The 21,017-nt window shown below is 44.2% G+C and overlaps 1 protein-coding gene across 1 annotated transcript in view; it reads left to right on the top strand.

Annotated features, from left to right (window-relative positions):
- NBEAL2 (neurobeachin like 2) overlaps nt 1–21,017 on the top strand; it is a 682,983-nt gene that overhangs the window by 325,589 nt on the left and 336,377 nt on the right. Inside the window, exon 3 of the mRNA XM_078662556.1 lies at nt 14,135–14,299. Coding sequence (XP_078518682.1) covers nt 14,135–14,299 — 165 coding nt within the window. The remainder of the gene's footprint in view (nt 1–14,134; nt 14,300–21,017) is intronic.

Genomic DNA, 21,017 nt, shown 5'->3' with positions numbered 1-21,017 from the left:
AATTGTGCAAAAAACACTCCTCACTGTGCTCAGCCCTGCCCCGACCTGGCTCCGACCCCTCGCAGAAAAATAAAATGATAATAATGGCTTCTTATTATGATTTTATTTTTTATTTTTAACACTGCTCAAATAGCAGTAGGGCTAAGCTCCTCTTCTTAGCAGGGGAGCTGCCACTGGCTTTAACCCTTTCACTGCGGCGGCTATTCCGCCGCAGTGCTAAGGGGCGGGGGGGGCCGCGCGGCGCTCCCGCGCTTGTGACGGAACCGCTCCGTCACGGCCCTCGGGTGAGCTGTGCTTGTGACGGAACGGTTCCGTCATGGCCCCGCCCGCTCAATAGAACGCTCAGTGCAGGCACGGAATTCGCGCCGCGCAGGCGCGGCGAGCGGGCCGCGACGGAACGGTTCCGTCACCAGCACAGGCCACCCGAGGGGCGTGACGGAACGGTTCCGTCACAAGCGTGGAAGGGGTTAAGCAATGCTACATCCAACCCTTTGCTGGTGCACGCGGAGCGCAGCAGGATTTGACCATAGGGGCTGGAATTTGATAAGTCCTGCAGCCAGCAGCCTGCCAACTCCTTGGAAGGAAGCATGTTTCCCAATTTGGATCCTTGAGTTGCCAAGCATATTCTGAGCGTGTGAGGTAGATTTTTTTGTCTCATTATTTTATTTTATTGCTGAACTATTTGCTGACTTTTTCAGTGGATGCATGTGTTGAGGCAAAGCTATTTTAAGATAACCTTAATGAGGGGGGCCAATGCCTAGAGTCCTAGGCGTAGAAGTTAATTGGGCCCACGGTTGCCTAGCTAGTTACCAGTCTTTCTGTACCCTTTTGACTGGGTGGCATTTAGTATATCAGGTGGCCAGTGTAGATAGTGGGAACTTAATAAAGTAGAAATTGAAATCTGAAGCGATCCTGACTCCTTCCTACTCATTGCAGATTAGGTATCAAAGAAGGTGGAAGACGTTTGGTGAATCATTTTGAATATTCAGACTTGCAGAGCTCATACATGCTAACATTTTAGAAGAGGGAAGTGGGAGATTAAAAAAATATAAACGGGAGAATGCATTTCTCCCTTTGACTTCCATGGAAGGAGAGGCAATTTCAGGTGGGAGACAGCCAAAATAAAATAAACTCTTTTTTGTCCTAAACATCAAGACACCCCGCCTGAATGGGCCCTAATGGCGAGTATCATAGCGAATTTGTTTGATTTGTAGAGTGTTACATCTGATCTTATCACCACTACAGAGAGCTTAGTGCAATATAAATATGAGTAATAACACTGTGACTCATTGTTTTCTAGTATATATGCTATGTAATGTTAATGCCATTATGTGCGTAACTTGCCATGCGATAAAATGAGTTTGATGTGGGAAGGAGGCAACTGTTCCCATAATGAAGATCCATAGATTAGTAGTGCCTCAGTGTCCGCTGCCGGCGACATTGTTCTGTGTCCTCTTAGGTCAGACAAGGTGGGTTTTTGTGAACAAAACAGCCATTGATGGCATTCTTTCTCACAGTCTATGGCCCTGCTTAGGGGCATATCATCAACAACGAGCGATAAATATCCTAAACGGGTCTAGCGCGTTTTGCATTTTCGCCGTATAGCGCCGGTTCACTTCGCCATGTTAGCGGCGTATTTGCAACGATTTGCTAACAGGTGATGTGAAATCCGGCGATATACGGCAATTGTCATCAATATTCGCATGAAAACCAGTGATGTTAGAACAGTGCTGAAGAAAATTTTGTAAATAGGGAGAAGTGGATGTAACTAAACAATCCACCTCCCATTATGTACATGGCTTAGTGGATAATTTAGCAGATGTTCGTATTAGGTGATATCAGCGGTTAGCGCACAGTTTTTTATCACTAAGCTTTTTCTGGGACGGCTTGTAAATACGTCGATGTACGGTTAGCGATCATTTTCCTGTCGTTTCCTGAAAGGAAAGCTTACTTTGCATCTCATTAGCGATGCAAAGTGCGCCGTTTGAGAAACGGATGCTAACATGCGCTAATGCATGTTAGCACCGCCTTGTTTATAGGGCGTTGTAATTTTCGCTGCTTTTTTGGCTTTTAATGCCAAAAAAGCGGCAAAATGGCCCCTGATAATATGCCCCCTAGAGTGTAGTGTGTCAAGCCCTTGTCTGATAAGAGGGTAAAGGAATATCTGCATGAAAGATAGGACCTTGTTATGGGTACCAAAGCCAGAATGCAAACAGGGACAAGGAAGACTTGACAGTAGGTCTTCGGATGTGTAATAAAACACAGCCATAATTGGGATCCAGTGGTCCCTCACAAACTTGGGCCCTACTGTCATTGTATCCACTACCCTAATGACAACTATGAGCCTGGTTAAATAATGTGAAGGGGGTACTGGGATGAATAGGATGTACCAGGTACAGGGAAAACTCCAGTAGACTTGAGGCCTGGCACCTGCTTTCAGGGTTCAATGGAGCAATGAGTCTCAGCACATCCACGGAGGAAGCACACACATTGTTAGCACTACATAGGTGATTTGTTGCTGCAGAGAAGTTATACTTCCTGATACCATGCCAGAAGCTGAATTGTTAGAATATGGTAGGGTTTCTCCTGAGACCTTCCCATCAAACACATGACATGTTAGCCAGCGTATGTAGAACATTCCGCTTTAAAATAGTTTAAATGATTTTAAAATGAAAATGGAGGGATGGTTATACCCCTTCCCCTCTCAACAAACTCATATAAAGGTAGGGTTAGGTTCACATACTGCAACATGGTGCTGATTTTAAAACATAACATTTTATGAGGCAGCTTTTATTGTACAGTTGAGACTTCCTGGCGTCTGCACTGATCAGGGAGAGTTAAGGGTTGGCACCATTAAGAAAATATGTCAGAATGATCTAGACATTCCCAGGGTCTGGCCTTCAAGGCTATTTTGGACTAAGAATTAAAATACTTCTAACTTATGTCAAACTTATGTTTTCTCTTCCTTCCAGTGCTTGATAATAGAAATTGAATCCGAGCATTAATTTTCCATTATTCTCAATGTCATCTACCACACGCCTGAAGACAATCAAACTTGTCTTTAGGAGCACATGGAGAACATGACCAATCAACTTATTCTATCAGGTACCAATATCTTTGTAGGGGACGTCAACCTCCATTGTAGTGACCCCAATGACAGCAAAGTAAATGTATTCTTATCCTTCCTCTCTGGAATTGACCTTACTCAACACTGCTGTAAGCCTATGCACATCAAAGGGTTGACCTTTGGACCTCATAATAACTAAGGGAACTTATTTCAGACAGTGACAAAATTCCTGTAAATTGGTCCGATCTTTACATGATTCCTTGATCTTGAAACATAATATAAACTGTGGGCAAAGAAGAACGGAGGTTACTTAGGGGCTGATTATGGGTTCGGCAGTCCATAGGACCGCCAAACCTGTGGTGGCGGTCGAAGAACTGCCAGACTGGTGGTCTGCCTGCCGTATTCGGAGTTTGCCGGTTGGCCCGCCACTGGACCGATTGGCCTACGGTGATCCTGGATCCAGCTGCGGTGACACGGCGATCATGCTGAGTAATATACTGGCGGTGCTGCTACGGCAACGCCAAGCATATTATGAGCTGCCTCACCCCCAGCTTGTCCATGGCTGTGAGACCACCATAGAAAGGCTGGCGTGAAGCAACAAAAGGGGCCCTAACAGGGCCCCCTTGTGAATCTGGGCGTGGGTGTGCATGCAGGGGGCACATGTTGTGCCCCCCTGTAGATTTGCACCCCAGTTCCTGCATGGTGCAGATTTCACCACATGGTGCATGCCGCACCCTGCACGAACGGGCTGCGTGGTGTCACCGTGGTGACTGGGACTCACCTATGGGCCATTAGACAGGTACTGCTGTGACATCGCAGCAGCATCTACTGCTCATCAAACATTACAATCGTAATCCGGCAGGCGGTATGAGTACGCTGTGGTGGTCCTCCCGCGGGGCGTTAGCTTGGCGGCCCGTGGGAGAACCCCCAAAGTCATAGTCAGACCCTTAGTTTATAGTTACTAAGAATCTTGATGTCAACTGCCTTGCTGTGAGGCTTTAAGATAACCTCTCTCCAATCAAACCTAATGATGATTTTAAAACCTCTATCGCTAATATGATTGAATGTTTGGCATATGGTCTGGACAACCTAGCCCTTTTTAAAAGTAAACAAACAAAGAAGGTGTAAACCTTCTCCCTGGTTTTCTAAAGCTCTACTAGTAGAAAGAAGAGCCGTAAGGATGCAGGAAACTTAGTAGAATCAATCACCGCCCACCCCCCTCACCTGGAAAACCCTAAGGCGAGCAAGGGTAATATCTTCAGGGCCAATGCCATCCATAACAAATCCTTGATCAATTCAGCTGAAAACTACCAAAAACAATATAGCCAATGCTGCTGATAAGACTCCTCCTATCTTTAGATTTTAAGACCCCACTGCCAAGTCTTAAGGGTTAACCAGTTTCTTTGACCAGAAGCTTGACTTCATAGAACTATCTCTGCCTCACCTCCCACACTCCTGGAAGGACCTGAATCTCATGTAAATCTAAAACAAAATGGAGCAAGTTCAACCCTGTTCCAGAATATGATCTATTAAAAGTCGTAGTTAGAGTCAACCCTCAAATCATTTCTAGAACAGTTAACAGGGAATATTGCTAATTTTACCCTATGAGGCTAATCTAGTCACATCTTTTTCACATGGAATGGTCCCCAATTGCCTAAAAATCAGTTGTCATCCCCAAGCTGAAGAAACAGTCAGTTGATGCAGGGCTCTCAACAATTACTGTTCTTCCACAGGTCTGCCTTTTCTGTGAAAGGTTCTTGAGAGCTGTGTTCCAGCACAAGTCACTCAACTTATGATGGACAATAAGCTCCTTGATGTGTTCTAGTCCGGCTAGTTCAAAAACTGTATTATTCTAGGCAGTAGAAGATGAACTCTGCATTCTTGACCCAGGCAACTCTCGTCTGTTCAGATCTTTCATTTGCATTTAATACTGTGTATTTCTCCCTACTTGTTAAGATTCTTAAAGAACATACAGGCACTGAAGACAGGGTTCTCATTTGGTTCACCACTGACTTAAGAAACAATGCTCAACTGATCACTATAAACAGTGCCTTTTCTTATCAGTCTCTTCGACATAAAGGAATCCCACAAAGGTCCATACTGGCCCCTACTCCTCAATTGATACAGAGAATCGTTTAGCGTCCTACTCAAAAGTTCTTAAATAATCACTATGCTGATGATACTCAAGTTTAGCTCAAGAATACTCCCCCAAAGATGCTTGACTTATGGTCAAAACTCTGCAAAAGGTGCAATATGGTATGACTTCATCCCACCTGAAACTCCTTCCATTAAAAATTGAGTATCTCCTCATTTCGCCCACTCACTCCACCTTACCAATTCAATCTTGGCTTGACACTTGGGGTGCTCTGGGATGCAGACCTAGTATAGTAGACTGTTCCAAATCATTATTGTGACTCTCTGTTGGCTTCATCCTTGGCAAAAGGTTGTTTGCAATTTTAAATCAATTTGGGGGATTCACCAGTTCATTCCTTGACAGGACCTAAAAACACAAATTCTCCTCTCAGCCACATGAAGACCTCTGCACTGAGCCATCCAGTTATCTCAAAATCACACTTATGAAACACAGTCCTGTTGAGCTGTTCTCTTTATTTAGTTAAGAGGGATAAACACAGGAAATGTAATTGCTCTCTCAACAAATATTCCTATTAGTGATGAAGAGCTCTTACTGTGGCATAAGTGTGATAAATGACAAACAACTCTTTGAGCTCTTAAGTGTAGCAAACGTCCACTTTTTAAGCACATCCAGTTTTGGCAGGGAACTGACCTGGTGGATGCAGCACATAGTTTTACCGGGGATCACATACTATGATCCAATCAATCAAACCACTTTATTCGGCTAACCAAAGCCATAAAAGTACACCACAGAGAGCAATGTATAAAAAAACTAATTAAAAACATATTTATACATTTGGAGTGCCTTAAAATATACCACGAAAAAACAATAAAATAATACCAGTAAAAGCAAATGACTTATTGTTCATTAATCATGTGATAAAGGCAATTATATCTATGTATAAAATCAATCAGCACTTTAAATTATCTAGCTCCTTTTTTTCCTATGTCTGACTGCTGCCACCAAAAAATTCGCAACATTAAAAATCTCCCATGGGTTATTTAGCAACTGCAGATATAGTAGGGCTGGTCTGACTTGCACAAATACCTTCCCCTTTAAATTGGGTCTTAAAATCTTTCGCCTCATAGAGCTAAAATGCTCACAAAACATTGTAAAGTGCATAGTGTCCTGCAAAGAAAATTATCACATGTACAGAGACCTAGGTCTCTTACCCTGCTCCAGCCCTGTACATCTGCTAAAAGACAATGGATAAGATTAAAATGGAACTTAATTAGAAGAAATCGATGTAAGGGTTTTGTAACGATTAACAAGTTAAATCCGTGGGACTGTCTTTAACAGCAAATGTGCTCTCACCGTGGGTTTAACAATCTCCAATGCCTCTCTCTCGTGGGTTTATATCCCCAAATCGCAGACTCATACGATGCTAATCCAATGCTTTTTGAGGCATACATTTTAAGCAAGGCTTCAAAAGGCTTCGCTCCCAATCGGGAAGCAAAACCTTGCAGTGGCAGCTATGGACCTCGACATAACAAGTTTTTTTGCCCTTAACTGGGGAATCCAAGAGCCTCTTTCATCAAATAAAACTCCCAAGGACAGAGTTTGGTTATACATTGGAAAAGAATGCCAATTATTAAAACTCATTACGCTGTGTATATGTCTTCTTAATGCAATCTGATTTCCTAAGCCCGGGCTCCAAATAAGAGGAGAAAAGCTAGTGTAATATCCTAGAAACATGACAATAGGCTCAACAACAGAAAACAAGTATTAACAAGCTCAAAAGGTCTAGCTTTAGCATTCTGGTGCGATGGCAAATTTATTTGGAATTCTTTTTGCCAAAATAAACCACAAAAATAAAAAGAAGAAAAAAAACATACCACCACCTAAACGTGGGAGCTTTATGCGTGTACCAAAAATGTGTTCTATTTTCTTAATTAATCACATACAATTTTAATAGAACAGTGTTCCTAGCAGGAAGGTGTACTTGGAACAGATGTAGGAACCTTTTTATGTTTTAACGCATATCACGTAAAAATATGAATTGATGCAAATTAAATGTAGTATTGGTTTTGAATTACTGTAACCTGAGGACTTCATTTGAATGCTCAAGAAAAAAAATTGTCCCATAAGACCCGACACTGAATTGCACTTCTTTTTAGGCTTATGAACACATGTAATCAGGAAAAATGCATGTACTCACAGTGCAAGAGAGCCAATGGCTGAAGCGTGCTGACTCTTGCCCCTTGCTGTATGTAAATTAAATGTTAATTACAGTTAAACGGATGTGAATGAAGGGAAGGATCGTAAGCCCCTCTATGTATGTTTATATGTAGGTATTTTCCTTTTAGGATTTTTTGATTACATGAGACTGACCACACCTAAAATTGAAAAGCAACTGTTCTTTCAACATAAGTGTAGGGATTGTTCTGAGCGCTATGTCTTGCTGTCTTCAGCCCAGCAATGCAGCTAGGCTGGAGACAGCTCAGTGCGTGTGTCGGTTTGGCTGGCCTGAAACGGCCGGCCAAACCGACAGCTCAGTGCGTATGTCGGTTTGGCTGGCCTGAAACGGCCGCCCAAACCGACAGCTCAGTGCGTATGTCGGTTTGGCTGGCCTGACACGCCGCCCAAACCGACATGCGCACTGATAGCAGTGCCCACCACTCCCCTCTAGGACTGCCCCTACAATGGCCACGCCCCAAGACCAAAACTGGAAAAAATAAAATGATAATGTGCCCATTTTATTATCGTTTTATTTGTTAAGTTTTGAATCTGTCAGGGAGGGCGACGCTCCTCCGCCATAGCGGAGGAGCCACCACTGTTTTTAAGTCCTATAAAGTTTTGACCAATACATAGTTAACGGGTCTTAAGTGCTCACAAAAGCACCGCTTGCCATTACATTTGACCCACACAACCCAGACCCTCAGCTGACACTTTCTGCCTAAAAAAAAAAAGTAAAGTCCACATTTGTAAAGCGCACAATCACCCGAAAGGGTCTCTAGGCGCTGGGGGGCCGTCGGGAAGATTAAGCGAGCTATTGCCCAGAGTCACATGGTGCTGGGCTGACCTGCCGCCGTAGCCGGGGATCGAACCGTGGTCCCCAGATTCCAGCGTCAGTCGCCCTGGCCGCGGCGCCACACCTCTTCCACAGCTAGAGTACCAGGGTCGGGTCATAGAGGTGCCCTGGCGGGCCCCTACTTTTTATGCCCCCGAGGGCACCTCATAGTACACATGGAGCACCAGATGCATGCACTACTACTGCTTTAATACCTGTTGTACAGACGCACAGCTTACTACCACCCTGGGTCTGAGTTCACTGGTGTCAGGGACCACTCACCCAAGAGGTGGGGTTCCCGTCTCCGAGGAAGGCGGGGCAGGCTGCAGTGAATGAGGATGCAACGGGCTGAATATAAATCCGTCCTCCACTCCTGTGCATCTCTGAGTTGGTGCCTTTGCTGGACGGAGCACAGTTTGATTTTATTTTCGAAATTTGGCAGCATGGTCCTGGTGGGTGCCAGCAGTCACACACCCCACAAGGGTGCCCACAATGACCAGGGTTGGGTGCCTTGTTTTTGAGGTCTTACTTGACACTCGCAGCTTTAGCTAAAGACCTGTTGTACAGAACACCAGCAATTACAGTGGGCCTTGTGCCTGGCCATTGTTGGTCGTTGGTTGGCTTTCTTGTCAATCTCATTGCTAATTCTTATGTGATAGCTTTCCTTCTTCTTCTTGCCTTTGTCCCTCCCATGAAACGTAGCTTATTTGCCCTAATTTTGACAGGATAACTTGTATACTTCAATAGCTGACATCAGGAAACAACTTCTTTTCAAGTCTTCATGGGAACGCACTTCTTTCATTGCTCTCACCCCCTCTAATCTACTTTTTCCCTCTCGCATCAGTTACTCTTTCATCCTTCCCCACTTTATTATTCATTTTCTTTTGTTTAATTAAAATGTTTTCACTGATGGAACTCCTGCCCCCTGTTTTCACGCACATTTCTGCTTCTCCCTCTCACCTCTGCTTATCTGTTTCATCCCAACTCTCCCTGGTTTGCTTTACATTTTCCTTAAAAAACAACTTATTTTTCACACTCATGGCGGCCTACTTGGATCTTTTCTTTTTTAAGGTCCTGAAATTTTTTTTGTTATTTAATTTACTGCTTCAAAATGGCTGTTGGTCATTGTCGAACCGAATATTATACTTAAAAACAAAAAGCCTGGTTTTGCTTCGTGTACATTATTATGTCAAACAGGTACTGGTGGCCATCGAGGAATCCTTTTACACTGAGTACACCTGTCCCAAAATGGCCACCGATGAGGATACATACATGCTGATGTAGCAGCAGCCGTCTTGAAACGAGTTATCTCAAACAACAAACATTCCAAGATGGCCACCAGTGCTTGATATGTGTCATCATGTGCCATTGGCCATTTGGAAGTGGGTTCTCTTTGAACTTTTTTTTTTAACAATACATTACAAATAAATATTCTCAAAGGCAATAGCTTGGCACTGGCATTAGGAAGACGCAATCTGTTGGCTTTGCGAGTGCTTGTTGTAAATAGGTGGTTGGAGTTTTCAGGCATTCTGCACACCTGTCACGCTGGCTACCTGCCTGCAGCTGTAGCATTGTTACCTATGCATATGGTACTGCTTGCTAGAAATCATGTAGGGCTGGCGGTGCAGGCAGTGATGGGAGCGGTGCCCCCGAAGAGCCCCATCTTTAGAGCTGGAAGGGGCAGGGGAAGCTTCTTGCTTCCATTAGGGCTCAGCACAAAGATGTTGCACCACTGTCTATGAACGGAGCTCACCCATACCTTTGAACACACTGAGGCTTGGCATTTCTGTAGGGGAGGAGTGGGAACCTGGCTGTGGCCTACTTACAGCGTGTTTGCTTTTGTATCCACACACTGTGGTTTATTAGCTTTTCGGTGCAGAGTGCCTCAGCACGCACAGCCATGCATGGGAGCCTGTTCTCATGACCTGTGTTTATTGTTCTCAGTGTGGTGTGTGGTCTGCAATAAGAATGAGTCTTCTGAAAGTATGGGTTCATGTCGGCTCTCAGAGCGGTCCCAGCCCGGCCGCGGCACGTTGTGCTCTCAGAAAGTCCAGGAAGCCGATCCAGTGTCCATCTTCCAACATATTTATCCAATAGGTTGCACCGTGGACCTAGGAACTCCGACCACCCTCCTGCTTTAGGACTATGAATTCCACTCTCACGTCTACCTCCTAGATCCCAAGACGTCCCCGTTCCTCTCCAAACATCTCATCTTGTCGTCAAGTGGCCAGATTTGTTACCCATAATAAAAGTAACAAAAAACTCCTTATATGTAATCAGTAAGCACAGCGAGGCTCGCATAGCCAATGAAATTGTGCTACACAGTCTGACCTGACTGGCTGGGTCACCCTCCAGCCAATCACCCAAGCAAGAGAATCTTCCGTCATATCCTGGTGGCGCTGTTTGTTAGTGGAGGTCCGGTCAAGCTCCGGTTACCAGGTCTGGTCAAGTGCAGGCAATTCCTGACCAACAAGCAAAGACTGTTATGTTGAGTTATTGACTGGGTACTGGTGAAAATACCTCAAGGTGCTGGTGGAAGGAGAGGAACAGCAGGTGAAAGAAAGCTCAGGTCATGAGTTTCTTCAGGAGGTGGATGCGATCATGAATACTCCTCTAGGATAGAAGAAGGTTGTTCAAAGGTTTAGAAGCCAGGGAAAAGAGAGCTCCATCGCCACATCTCGTATTTTTTAATAACTGAAACTGTTACTGATAGAGTAGACGTGGAACTCAGATTTAGTGAAGGACAATATAATATAATTTTATCTGTGAGGTGAATTGGGCCTGCGTTGTAAATAGCTCGATTGACAAAACAAAGAGCGTTACATTGAGTACAGCAAGGGGAGGCTCTTGAGATGAAGGGAAATGGAAGCTAAGAGAGGAAGACGAAGGGTCAGCCTAGCTGTGCGATTCTGGACATTCTGTTACATACAGGTCAGGTAGTCCTGGGGCCCAGATATGTAGCATTAACATAATTCCAGCAACATTTAATGAGGCATGGATTATGGGTTTGTGTATGGGTGCTGGGAGCATAGGAAATATTTTCCTGACCCTGCAAATGAGGTTAAAGCATGTGCCAGAAACCAGACTGATGTGTTTAAAAAAGGACAATTCGCAATAAAAAAGTAGTCTGAAGTTCCGAACCTAGCAGAATGGGCAGGGGCAGACCCGAGCCAGGCAGCCACCATTCTGAAGTCAGGCATTCTCCAGCTTGCCAAAGAGTAACATTTCCGAATTCAAGCTGTTAAATACATTTTCATTTTTCATTTCAGTTTAGTGTGAAAGCATTTACTAACAAGCATTTGCAATGCAATCGGTCTCGCATTTGCTAGTGTTCAAGCTATTGGCATTGTAAATGACTAAATACCTTTTATTTCTATGTTTTGATAATTAACACATAAATAAAAGGCATTGTCATGTACAATGCCAATAACTCAAACTCTTGTAAATGCGAGACCTATTCAAAGAAGCAGCCGCCATTTTCCCGAGCTGCTTAGAAAGTGAAAGTATGCATGGCGTGCTGAATGTTGCAGGAAAGCATGTCGTGCCTGCAGTAGGAGAAAGGATTTAAAGAAAATAGTGCTTACAGACTAAAAGACTCACTGTGTAACAACAGAAGTAAAAGGGCCAGTCCTCATGGGAGGTTACAAATGAAGACAAGGAGGTACTAAAGAGGGACTAACAAGCCTATTAACAAATCAGAAGCCTGCATTTACTAAGTACAATGACAGAAGCCAATGGGCAGAGAGTGGGCGGGGCTTCTATTCCATACTCCAATACAGCATGGCTCACAGAGCAGCACATGCGCTGCCCAAGCTCGACCTAAAAATCACAAAGAATAATCTAGAAGGGAGATCCCCCATACATCAGCTACAGACTTATAGTCCCCGTACCAAATAGAACTCAGATATATTTCTCCACCTACACTTTCAGTTTTAGTATCGATCACGTCATAAAATTCCCATCTCGAATGCCAGTACACAGCACCTCTGAGGCACAGGGACGGACACCTACTGGAAGGTAAATTAGCCTGAGCAAAAAACATGGCAGTACCAGGACAAATTCACTTTAACAACCAGATTTGTTTACATTCTTCTACATGCCATAAGGGGAAAAGGTTTAGAACCATCTTGATTGCATCGTAGGCCCCATGCTCTGCTTAATCTATTCAACCCAACAAACAGAAAGCATTTACTATACAGTAATATTGTGTACGTGTACACATTGATCGAAGAGTATTGGCTAGAGTGTGTGTTGTATGCTGCATCGCACTGTGTGTTGTTTGACAATTTCTCTGATCCTCAATGGTTCGGTTGTTGTTCTTGTTGTCCATGCCCATACCTACACAACATATTACATAGCAAAATAAATGTACAGACTTGATAACATTATTTTGCCAAAAACTTTGCAACTTCTCTTCAGTTAAGCTGGTAACATTGTTCTGCAGGCTAGATGGTGTTGGAGGCATGTGTACGTTACCTGCAGGTTATGGGGTACAATCGTTACACTCATTTGGAGAAAATCCCTCCGTATAAATCCACCCTTACTCCCACCCCGATATACACTCTTTGCAATGCTTTTTCATTTTGAAACGTGATATACCATACAATATAAAACATCATGAACTACATTACATGGCAACACCACCACCAGCTGCACAATGTCCACGTGATAAAAAAGATACATCAACAAACACACCGGAATATACAACATTCACCTTTAAATGTGAATCCACACACCATCATATGACAACACACTCACCGTCATATGGCTGTCAAGCTGACAACATGTATGACTGCACAACCACTTTTGTATATCTACACGATCTCCAATATATACCCCCACACACACTGTCACAGGATCATACACCAGTGCCCAAAAACATACCTTCAAACACCCGGATTAAAAGTGCACACAACCGTCATCATACCCCTACACAAACACCCTCATGCCCTAACACATCTAGGTTCATATCTTCAAACTCCCACCATAGAACACACCCATGGACATCAAACGACACACCCATATCATACTCCAAAAGAAAGACAACCAGCCACACTTTCCATTGAAATGTTTTTTTTTATTTGCCCCCTTTGGATAGATCTGCACCAAATGTGGTAATCGCTTAGTGTTTGTTGGTAAGGTCTGCGTGCCAATATTTGTGTAGTTCCATGTAGTGGAAAACAGATAAGGGGGGAGGGGGGTGTGTTAAACATATTTGCATATTTTAGTTCCCACCTGGAATTTTCTCTTAACTACAGCAAAAACTGCCGAACGGATATGTCAACCTAGAAATCAGAGCAGAACTTTAGTTAGAGAGTGTGCTTCTTGTTTACTAAAAATGTTTTGTGGCCTTGAAACTGTTTATACTTCTGTATATAGTTGCAGTTTGACTGCCACAAATCTCGATTTTTTTTAAATCACGATTTCTGGAAATCACAATTGATCTTTTTTCGAGGTTTGTGATTGGTGAAGGGGGTTTTGCCGTTGAAATAAAGATCTAAATTAAACGGAAGGCACAATGAGAGTTGACTGACTCGAGAGAACAGCTAGGAAGCAATAAAAGGCATGGGAAATATCCACATGATACAAATGTGTCACAGAAAGACTCTTTTCTATTTTATTAAATTATATCAGTTGTTTGATTTGCTTTGTTACGGAAGTTTGCCTTTGATTAGAATTCTTATAAAAATCCTTATTGCTTTTTAAATATATTATAAAAACAATCCTATGTTCATGTTGTGACATTCAACAGAGAATTAGAGGTTGTGAATTAGTGCAGTCAAAACTTATAAAGTCTGCATATCCTGCATGTAACAAGCTTTGTCTGTCTGCCCATTTCTGGTGTTGTCTCCTGCCATGCTTAACCCCTTCGTGTCTGCTATGGACCTGAAGCCTAACGTCTTCCTCATCCCCTCCTTCACAGGCCTGAAGATTCCGTGTCCGAGATACCCCTCCTGCCCCGGGATGTCCTGCAGGTCCTCAGCCACCAGCTGGGCAACTGTGTGCACAGGTTCTCCAGCGAGGAGTCGGCCGAGGCGGGCCTGTGCCAGGGACTCCTCCTCATCAAGTTTTTTATCATCATCTGCAGGTACATGATGGTCTGACACGCTGCATTGTCTGGGATTTTCTTTGTCCACTGTTTTATCACTGATGACTGCCTTTAGCGCTTCCCTATTTCTTTAATGGCAGGTCAGTAAGATTATTGAACAATATGGAGGTAGTTGGCGGGAATGCAGGATTTGGAAAATGGCGTTGTGCAGAAGCGCCTGCCACTTACGTCTTCGCTAGCATATCATTTTTGAGTTCTTTTACTTTTAAGCCCTTAGTATTCGTTATGGAGCCAGCCATTCAATTGTGTTGCTATCTGATGCCTTGCTAAACCAGGCTCAACCAGGCTCCTGCTTGTTGGTGTGCGGTTTAAGATGAGATGCTGAGCCATTGTAGGTCTCTGCACAGGGCACTGTGGCCTTGCATGTTCTCTGTGAGGAACACAAACAGTGCTTAATTTGAGCCTGTGTTTTCCAGTGCTCAGCACCAGCACTTAATTGTCAACCCCACACTTATGAGCGTCTGCCACATGGTGCTCTGCTCAGCAAATTTAGAGATGAGCAGAACAGCGGTTGAGTATGAATATAATGTACATAAAAAAAGCTAATACCTGCCTCCTCAGCCATTCCTTTAGCTTTGGGGACCTGGAATAATCTGAACTATCACACTTGCAGGTGAGAGAGATGGTTAGTAGTTGTTTTTGTACTGTCATTGGCAGCGATGACGGGGCAATGGGTGGTGCAAGCCGCAGTGGCCTCCTGGTCATGGCCCCGGCACTTATTATTTTACAAATTAAGCACTGGACACAAAGATTTACTAGGGATAAATGTTTGCAGCCGAAGGCTGAGGTCATGGCCAGCAGAAGGGTAAGTGTAATTCTGTCCACTTGTAACAGCCAGTGCCATGCCGTCCCATTAATACCACTGCTATGTAGTCACTGATTTGTATAAGGTGTGAGAACACCAATGATACAGCCGTGTGTGCGTGTACATGGTGCATTTTCTGACTGTGTCGGCACTGTGACACACAAAGGTTACCACACCCATCTAGGTTTCTCGTTTCACTCTGGAGAAATCCCATGCTCCCTATAGTTTACTCATTTTCATTCAGATGAGGAACCCTGAAGGAATACATATCTACAATCCTCTACAGACAAGGACACCGTAAACATGGACATCTTAAGGATTTTGGGGGCCCTGCACGGAACATATTTTGGGGGCCCCTGTTGGGAACAGCTTTGAATTTATGATCCAGTTTCAGCTCATTCATGCCCTTTTTGACCAGGCCCGTGATAGTGCACAGGCGGGCACACACCCAGGGCCGGACTGTCACGAAACCAGCCCTGGCAAACTGCTCGGCCGGGCCCCCTGGGGTGGAGGGGTTTGCGGCCGAGCTGCTCTTGAGCTGATTTCGCTGATTTTGTTACAGGGGGCTGATATTGTAGGCCCACTGTAACAAAAACAGCCCCCCAGAGGGCCAAAGCCATCCCCAACCCTAGCAACCCACCGGGGAAACGCCTGGTTCCAGCTACGACCAGTCCGGCCCTGCACACACCTCGAAATTCTAAATGTGTTTACATCTAATATGCAGGGATAGTGGTGTGTTTTTTCAATATTGTAACACAGCAGCAGCTCACTAGTATTACTGTATATAATCTCTGTGACAGCCTCTCATTTTTCATGTGGGAGGTCCTGTTTTGATCTTAAAGTAAACTTTTTTATGGCTGTTGCATGAAACACCAACACATTTCTCTGCAAAATGTCTGTAATAGACTCTCACACATCACTCACATTAAAAATAAATTACAGGAAAGTGGTATTTAACACAATCTGTTCAAGAGTTATTCAAGGTCTCCAGGGCCATCAGGGTAAGACTTCAGAACAGAGCTGGCTCTATCAGGGGACCCACTGAAAGGCTGGGGCCCTGGGCCAGAGCCCACTTTGCCCATGCTTTAAAACGTGTATTGCACCTGTCCTTTTGCTGACAGGTCAGTTATAAGGTACTCGTGACATGCACAGCAGGTACTGCTACCTTCTGGACAGGCCGAACCAAAAGGAAGCAGGGATATACTGCGAAGCCTTGAACAGGCCCGAATGATTCCCCTCACAGCCCTGCATCCTGTGAACATGAGCAGAGCATGAGTCCTGAAAGGGTTCAGGGTTTGTTCACATTGTAAATGGAAGAATACATTGCAGCACAGACGAGGTCCTGCACACCACAGCCTTAGGACCAGTATAAGCAGGAGTGTATACTACACCCACCTGGCCATCTACCTGGCCCTAAACCACAAAGTCTTTAATGCGGCCAGCTCTTCTGGCATTAGCCCAATTGAGTTAATGCTAAGTTGATGATTCGGAGCGACAAACACCTTAAGTTTGCCCTACACATTTTGTGATGGACGCCATCCTTAATGACAAGGCCGAAGCGGTCTGGTGTTTCAGTGGCACAGCAGGGTCCCACAGTCCTTCATTAAAGGGGGTCAAAGGGGCTCAACGATACTGAATAACAGGCACAGGCTGCAGACCAATGGATTGTTGGTATATTTATGTACAAAGGGGGTAAAGTTTGGCAGATGGGCAACCCCATCACAAAAGCGATTGCGGACAGGTTCTCCATATTACAGGTGCTATAGAATAGAAGTCACTTGTAATAAGGCAGATGGGATATCAGCCACTTTTGTGATAGAGTAACCCTTCTGCCAAACTCTAAATCAGGGCCAAAATCTTGTGAGTGAATCACATTACTCAGTTACAGCCAAACACAATCAAATACTTGCTTGTCAGTGAATCAGTCCAATGTTTACTGAATACAGTTGGTCAGCATAGCTCTTCTGTCCAGAGTGTTTGAGAAGACATTTTGAAGAGTTCCGCATTGTGGGTTCCAGTGTGTAGCTACCAAATAACCTCCTGGTATAAAGTATTATATACGCTATGAAGGTGGTCTACTCCAAGGTGCCTGGCCTCCTGATCTGAGGGCGGATGGGAGAACGGTGTCTTCTAGCCGGCACGCCTCTTCTCTCATTAACACAAAAATCCTCTCAAGCTTCCATCATTTGTCCCTCACTCACTCCCAGATTACAGTGGGTTTGGTAATGGAGGAAACCAGGCTACTCTAAAAAGTTTCAAAGTTAGGCAAAGCAAGTTTTTGAGACACCTTAAAATATTCCAGCTACTGCCTCCTTGGCTGTAGGTGGTAACTGTAGTGTATGAAATGAAGAATAGTCAGGTAGATTCTTGAAGCTCTTTATTTCAAGTAAGATGAACAGGAGGAAAACCCCACCAGGAACAGGATGGTCACTGCTCAGCCCTCTCTCATCAACTGTCATTCCACATCCACACCAGGCACACTAACATTCTATTCACTCTGTCATCCATCATTCAACATTCCATACAGACATTGCATACATACTGGCTGAGCAGGAAGCAAGGAGATAATATAAAGCACAACATATCTCCTTTTCTTCAACGAATAATAAACACAATAATATAATACATAGCGAAAGATAAAATTTGCAATATATATGCATATTTAAATTAAGACCAGAATGAAATAGAATGAAATAGACTAAGTAAATATAGGTAAACACAACCTAAGTAAATATAGCTAAACGCAACCTAAGCAAATATAGCTAAACGCATCCCCTTTCTTTGGGAATATTGAAATTGTAAAATGCAATAGTACCAATGTATGTATAAATTAACTGCAAAGAAGGTACAGTTGAAGCTAAGTGAAAAGATTAGGTAGGGTAAAATAGTAGGAAGGGCGCGCGCACACTCCATACTGAATAAGTATGGAGACAAGCTCTGAACAACCTAACGAAGAATATTCTTAATCTTAAAGTACCAGTAATCACAAGAAGCACCAATTATGAAGCTAAATTTGCATTACTAAATTCGTACCATGTAAATAACAACAATTAATTAAATCATAAAGTCAATACTGACTCATTACTGTATAAAGCATTAAAAGTAATACAGACTTAGTGGAATTGCTGTACCAAGCATTGAAAGTAATACAGACTTGGATCGCTGTATAAAGTATAAAACGTAATATAGGCTTATTTGAATTGCTGTATAAATTATTCAAACACTACTGTTTTTCGTTAATTCTGTTCTCATTTGGGGTGCCGCTCGCATACAGAGGTTTTGCCAGCATTTTCCAGCCTACCTGCCATTTGCTACTGGAGTAGCAAACCTTCAGCCACAGTCCATTGTGCCGCCGAGGAAGGACTTAACACCGCGAGGCCGCAGAGGAGGCGAGAGGCGCGGCACCGGGACTGCGAGGTACAGCGCTATTGACATCAGCTGTTTCCTCTTCCCGAGGGTGCCGCGCCCCCTCCCAGTGCCCCGCCCCCCAGGCGTACATAACCTCTCGCGGCCCCCGCTCCGCGGGTGCCGCTCGCATACAGAGGTTTTGCCAGCATTTTCCAGCCTACCTGCCATTTGCTACTGGAGTAGCAAACCTTCAGCCACAGTCCATTGTGCCGCCGAGGAAGGACTTAACACCGCGAGGCCGCAGAGGAGGCGAGAGGCGCGGCACCGGGACTGCGAGGTACAGCGCTATTGACATCAGCTGTTTCCTCTTCCCGAGGGTGCCGCGCCCCCTCCCAGTGCCCCGCCCTTTCCTCACCCACTCATAAGCAAGGGTAATAGCGCGCATCGCGGGACACGCGCGGGTCATAGCCCGGGGCGAAGCCCGGGCAAAGGGCGGGCCCTCTACGGCCCTCAAAGGCCAGAAAAGGCCGGTCCGGGCCACATCTCTTAGCAGCTAGGACCATGTCTACATCAGGATCTGACGTTTTATTTCCTGCAGCAGAGACCCCTATCCTCGGCCCCCTTGATAGATTTTTCTTCAAAGCAACAGGTGAAATTGACAGAGACCTGGCCCTGGCAGAGCGTCGTATTGCACGGCGTCAATCCATAGAGCTATTAAAAAATATCACACAACCACCAGATCCGATTTCTACTCCTGACCAGCTCCCTCTTAACTCGACCTTAAATAATATAGACGAAGATCTAATGAATACAGACAATGTTCCTTCAGTGTTCCGATCTTTTTGTTCGCCAAACAATGGACCTTCTCTTCCATCTTCATTAAAATCCGCTCACAACACTACCCCTGTGCCCTCTGATCTTATCGATTTGGTTACTCCGATTTTGCCAAAGATTGCAGAGTTCGTCCCTCCTGAAATATTTGAAATTCCTTCCTCATTGGTCATCCAAAAAGTAAGCATGTTTCAACCTCTCCCACTTGTTTTAAAATCAAATAAATCTCCACCTTCTAAAAATCAATCGAACAAGAAACAGGTTACCATTAGATCTCCACCTAAAAAACGACGCAAAAAAGCAACCATGAAAAGTGCTCCTAAAAACCCAACATCGGCTAAAGCATTACTAACTAAACAACTCCTACATATTGTAGAAGGGACACCCAGACCACCCAAGGAAATCTTTACTTCCTGCGTGCCCCCTACGATTAAAGATTTTGTGGACGCCATGGAACATCTTGTTAAGGCATTGTTAATACCTATACATGAGAGAGTCAAAAGAATAACTATCCAACTTGACACTCTCTCACAATCTCTGACTCAAAAACAACCAACTAAGGGGGCCGCAAATGCTGCCTCAAATTTAACAGCTGGTAACAAACCTACTCATGATTCAGAACCCAAAACTCCAAATATAAAACCAACCACATCGGCTGATGGGGGAACAAATTCGAAAATAGAAATAATGTCCAAAGCACAGAAACCTAATAAGCAATCTATGGTCTCAAATCAGCAACAAACTCACCCCTCAGTCCCAATAAAAAAGGTAGGAATCACACATAATCCCGTCCCCCCTCCAAAAGTGTCCTCTGATACTTATTCAACACAAATTAATTCCCTCATAGCTTCAGTAAAAATGGGCAAGGCACAAACTACTCCTGAAAAAATGCAGTCCACAGCCCCACAGGTAAAACGTCCACCCAAAAGATATGTTGATCTACCCCCTGCCGCAGCACAGAACGTTATCGTTCTGACGGGAGTGTTACCATTACCTCCTAGAGGAGGCTATGAAAACCATCACAGCCTAAAAAATAAAGTGATTTTTTGGCTTGGAGAAAATAGGCCCTTACCCCCTCACATAAATGGCGACATAAAAATGGTTAAAAGAACCCAGTGGATTGGGATCCGCCCCAAAGACATCGAAGGGGACGTAGTAATTGTTACCTTCAAAGATCCGAGGGTCATTACGCATATTATAGACTGGTTTTCGGGCTTTAATAGGGGCCCAATTTCACCAAAACCCCTAGCCTATTTTTATCCTGAGGCATTAATGCACCCTACATTACATCAACCAAAACCTTACTACGATAATCCCATGCCTATGCATTACAGGAATTACAATCTAAGGAATAGATTAAGAGAACAGCCATTTCTTCCTCCGATTGACTATACGCATTTGCCGACTCCACGGCATTATTCACAGGGGTTCCTTCAACCCCCCCCGTTTGTTAATCCAACATGGAACTTACCTTGCCATAACTACTATGAGACACTCTACGGGCTGGACGACGTAGAATGACTCAATCAAGACAAGGAAGTAAATCATGACAGGGGGACTCGGGATCATAAAATTACTCATACCGATGTTCTACAGGATGATCTAGTAGATGGTCCCATTAAAAATCTTACAGAAAACGAGGCCAGAAATAGAGTAATAACTCCAGAAAGGGGCAATCCTAGAAACCTATCCTCTCTCTCCTTAAATACATCT

Source organism: Lissotriton helveticus, chromosome 10 (genome assembly GCF_964261635.1).
Source record: "Lissotriton helveticus chromosome 10, aLisHel1.1, whole genome shotgun sequence".
Lineage (NCBI taxonomy): Eukaryota > Metazoa > Chordata > Amphibia > Caudata > Salamandridae > Lissotriton > Lissotriton helveticus.
The sequence above is the reverse complement of the archived record's forward strand: the minus strand, read 5'-3'. Positions and strand labels throughout refer to the sequence as shown.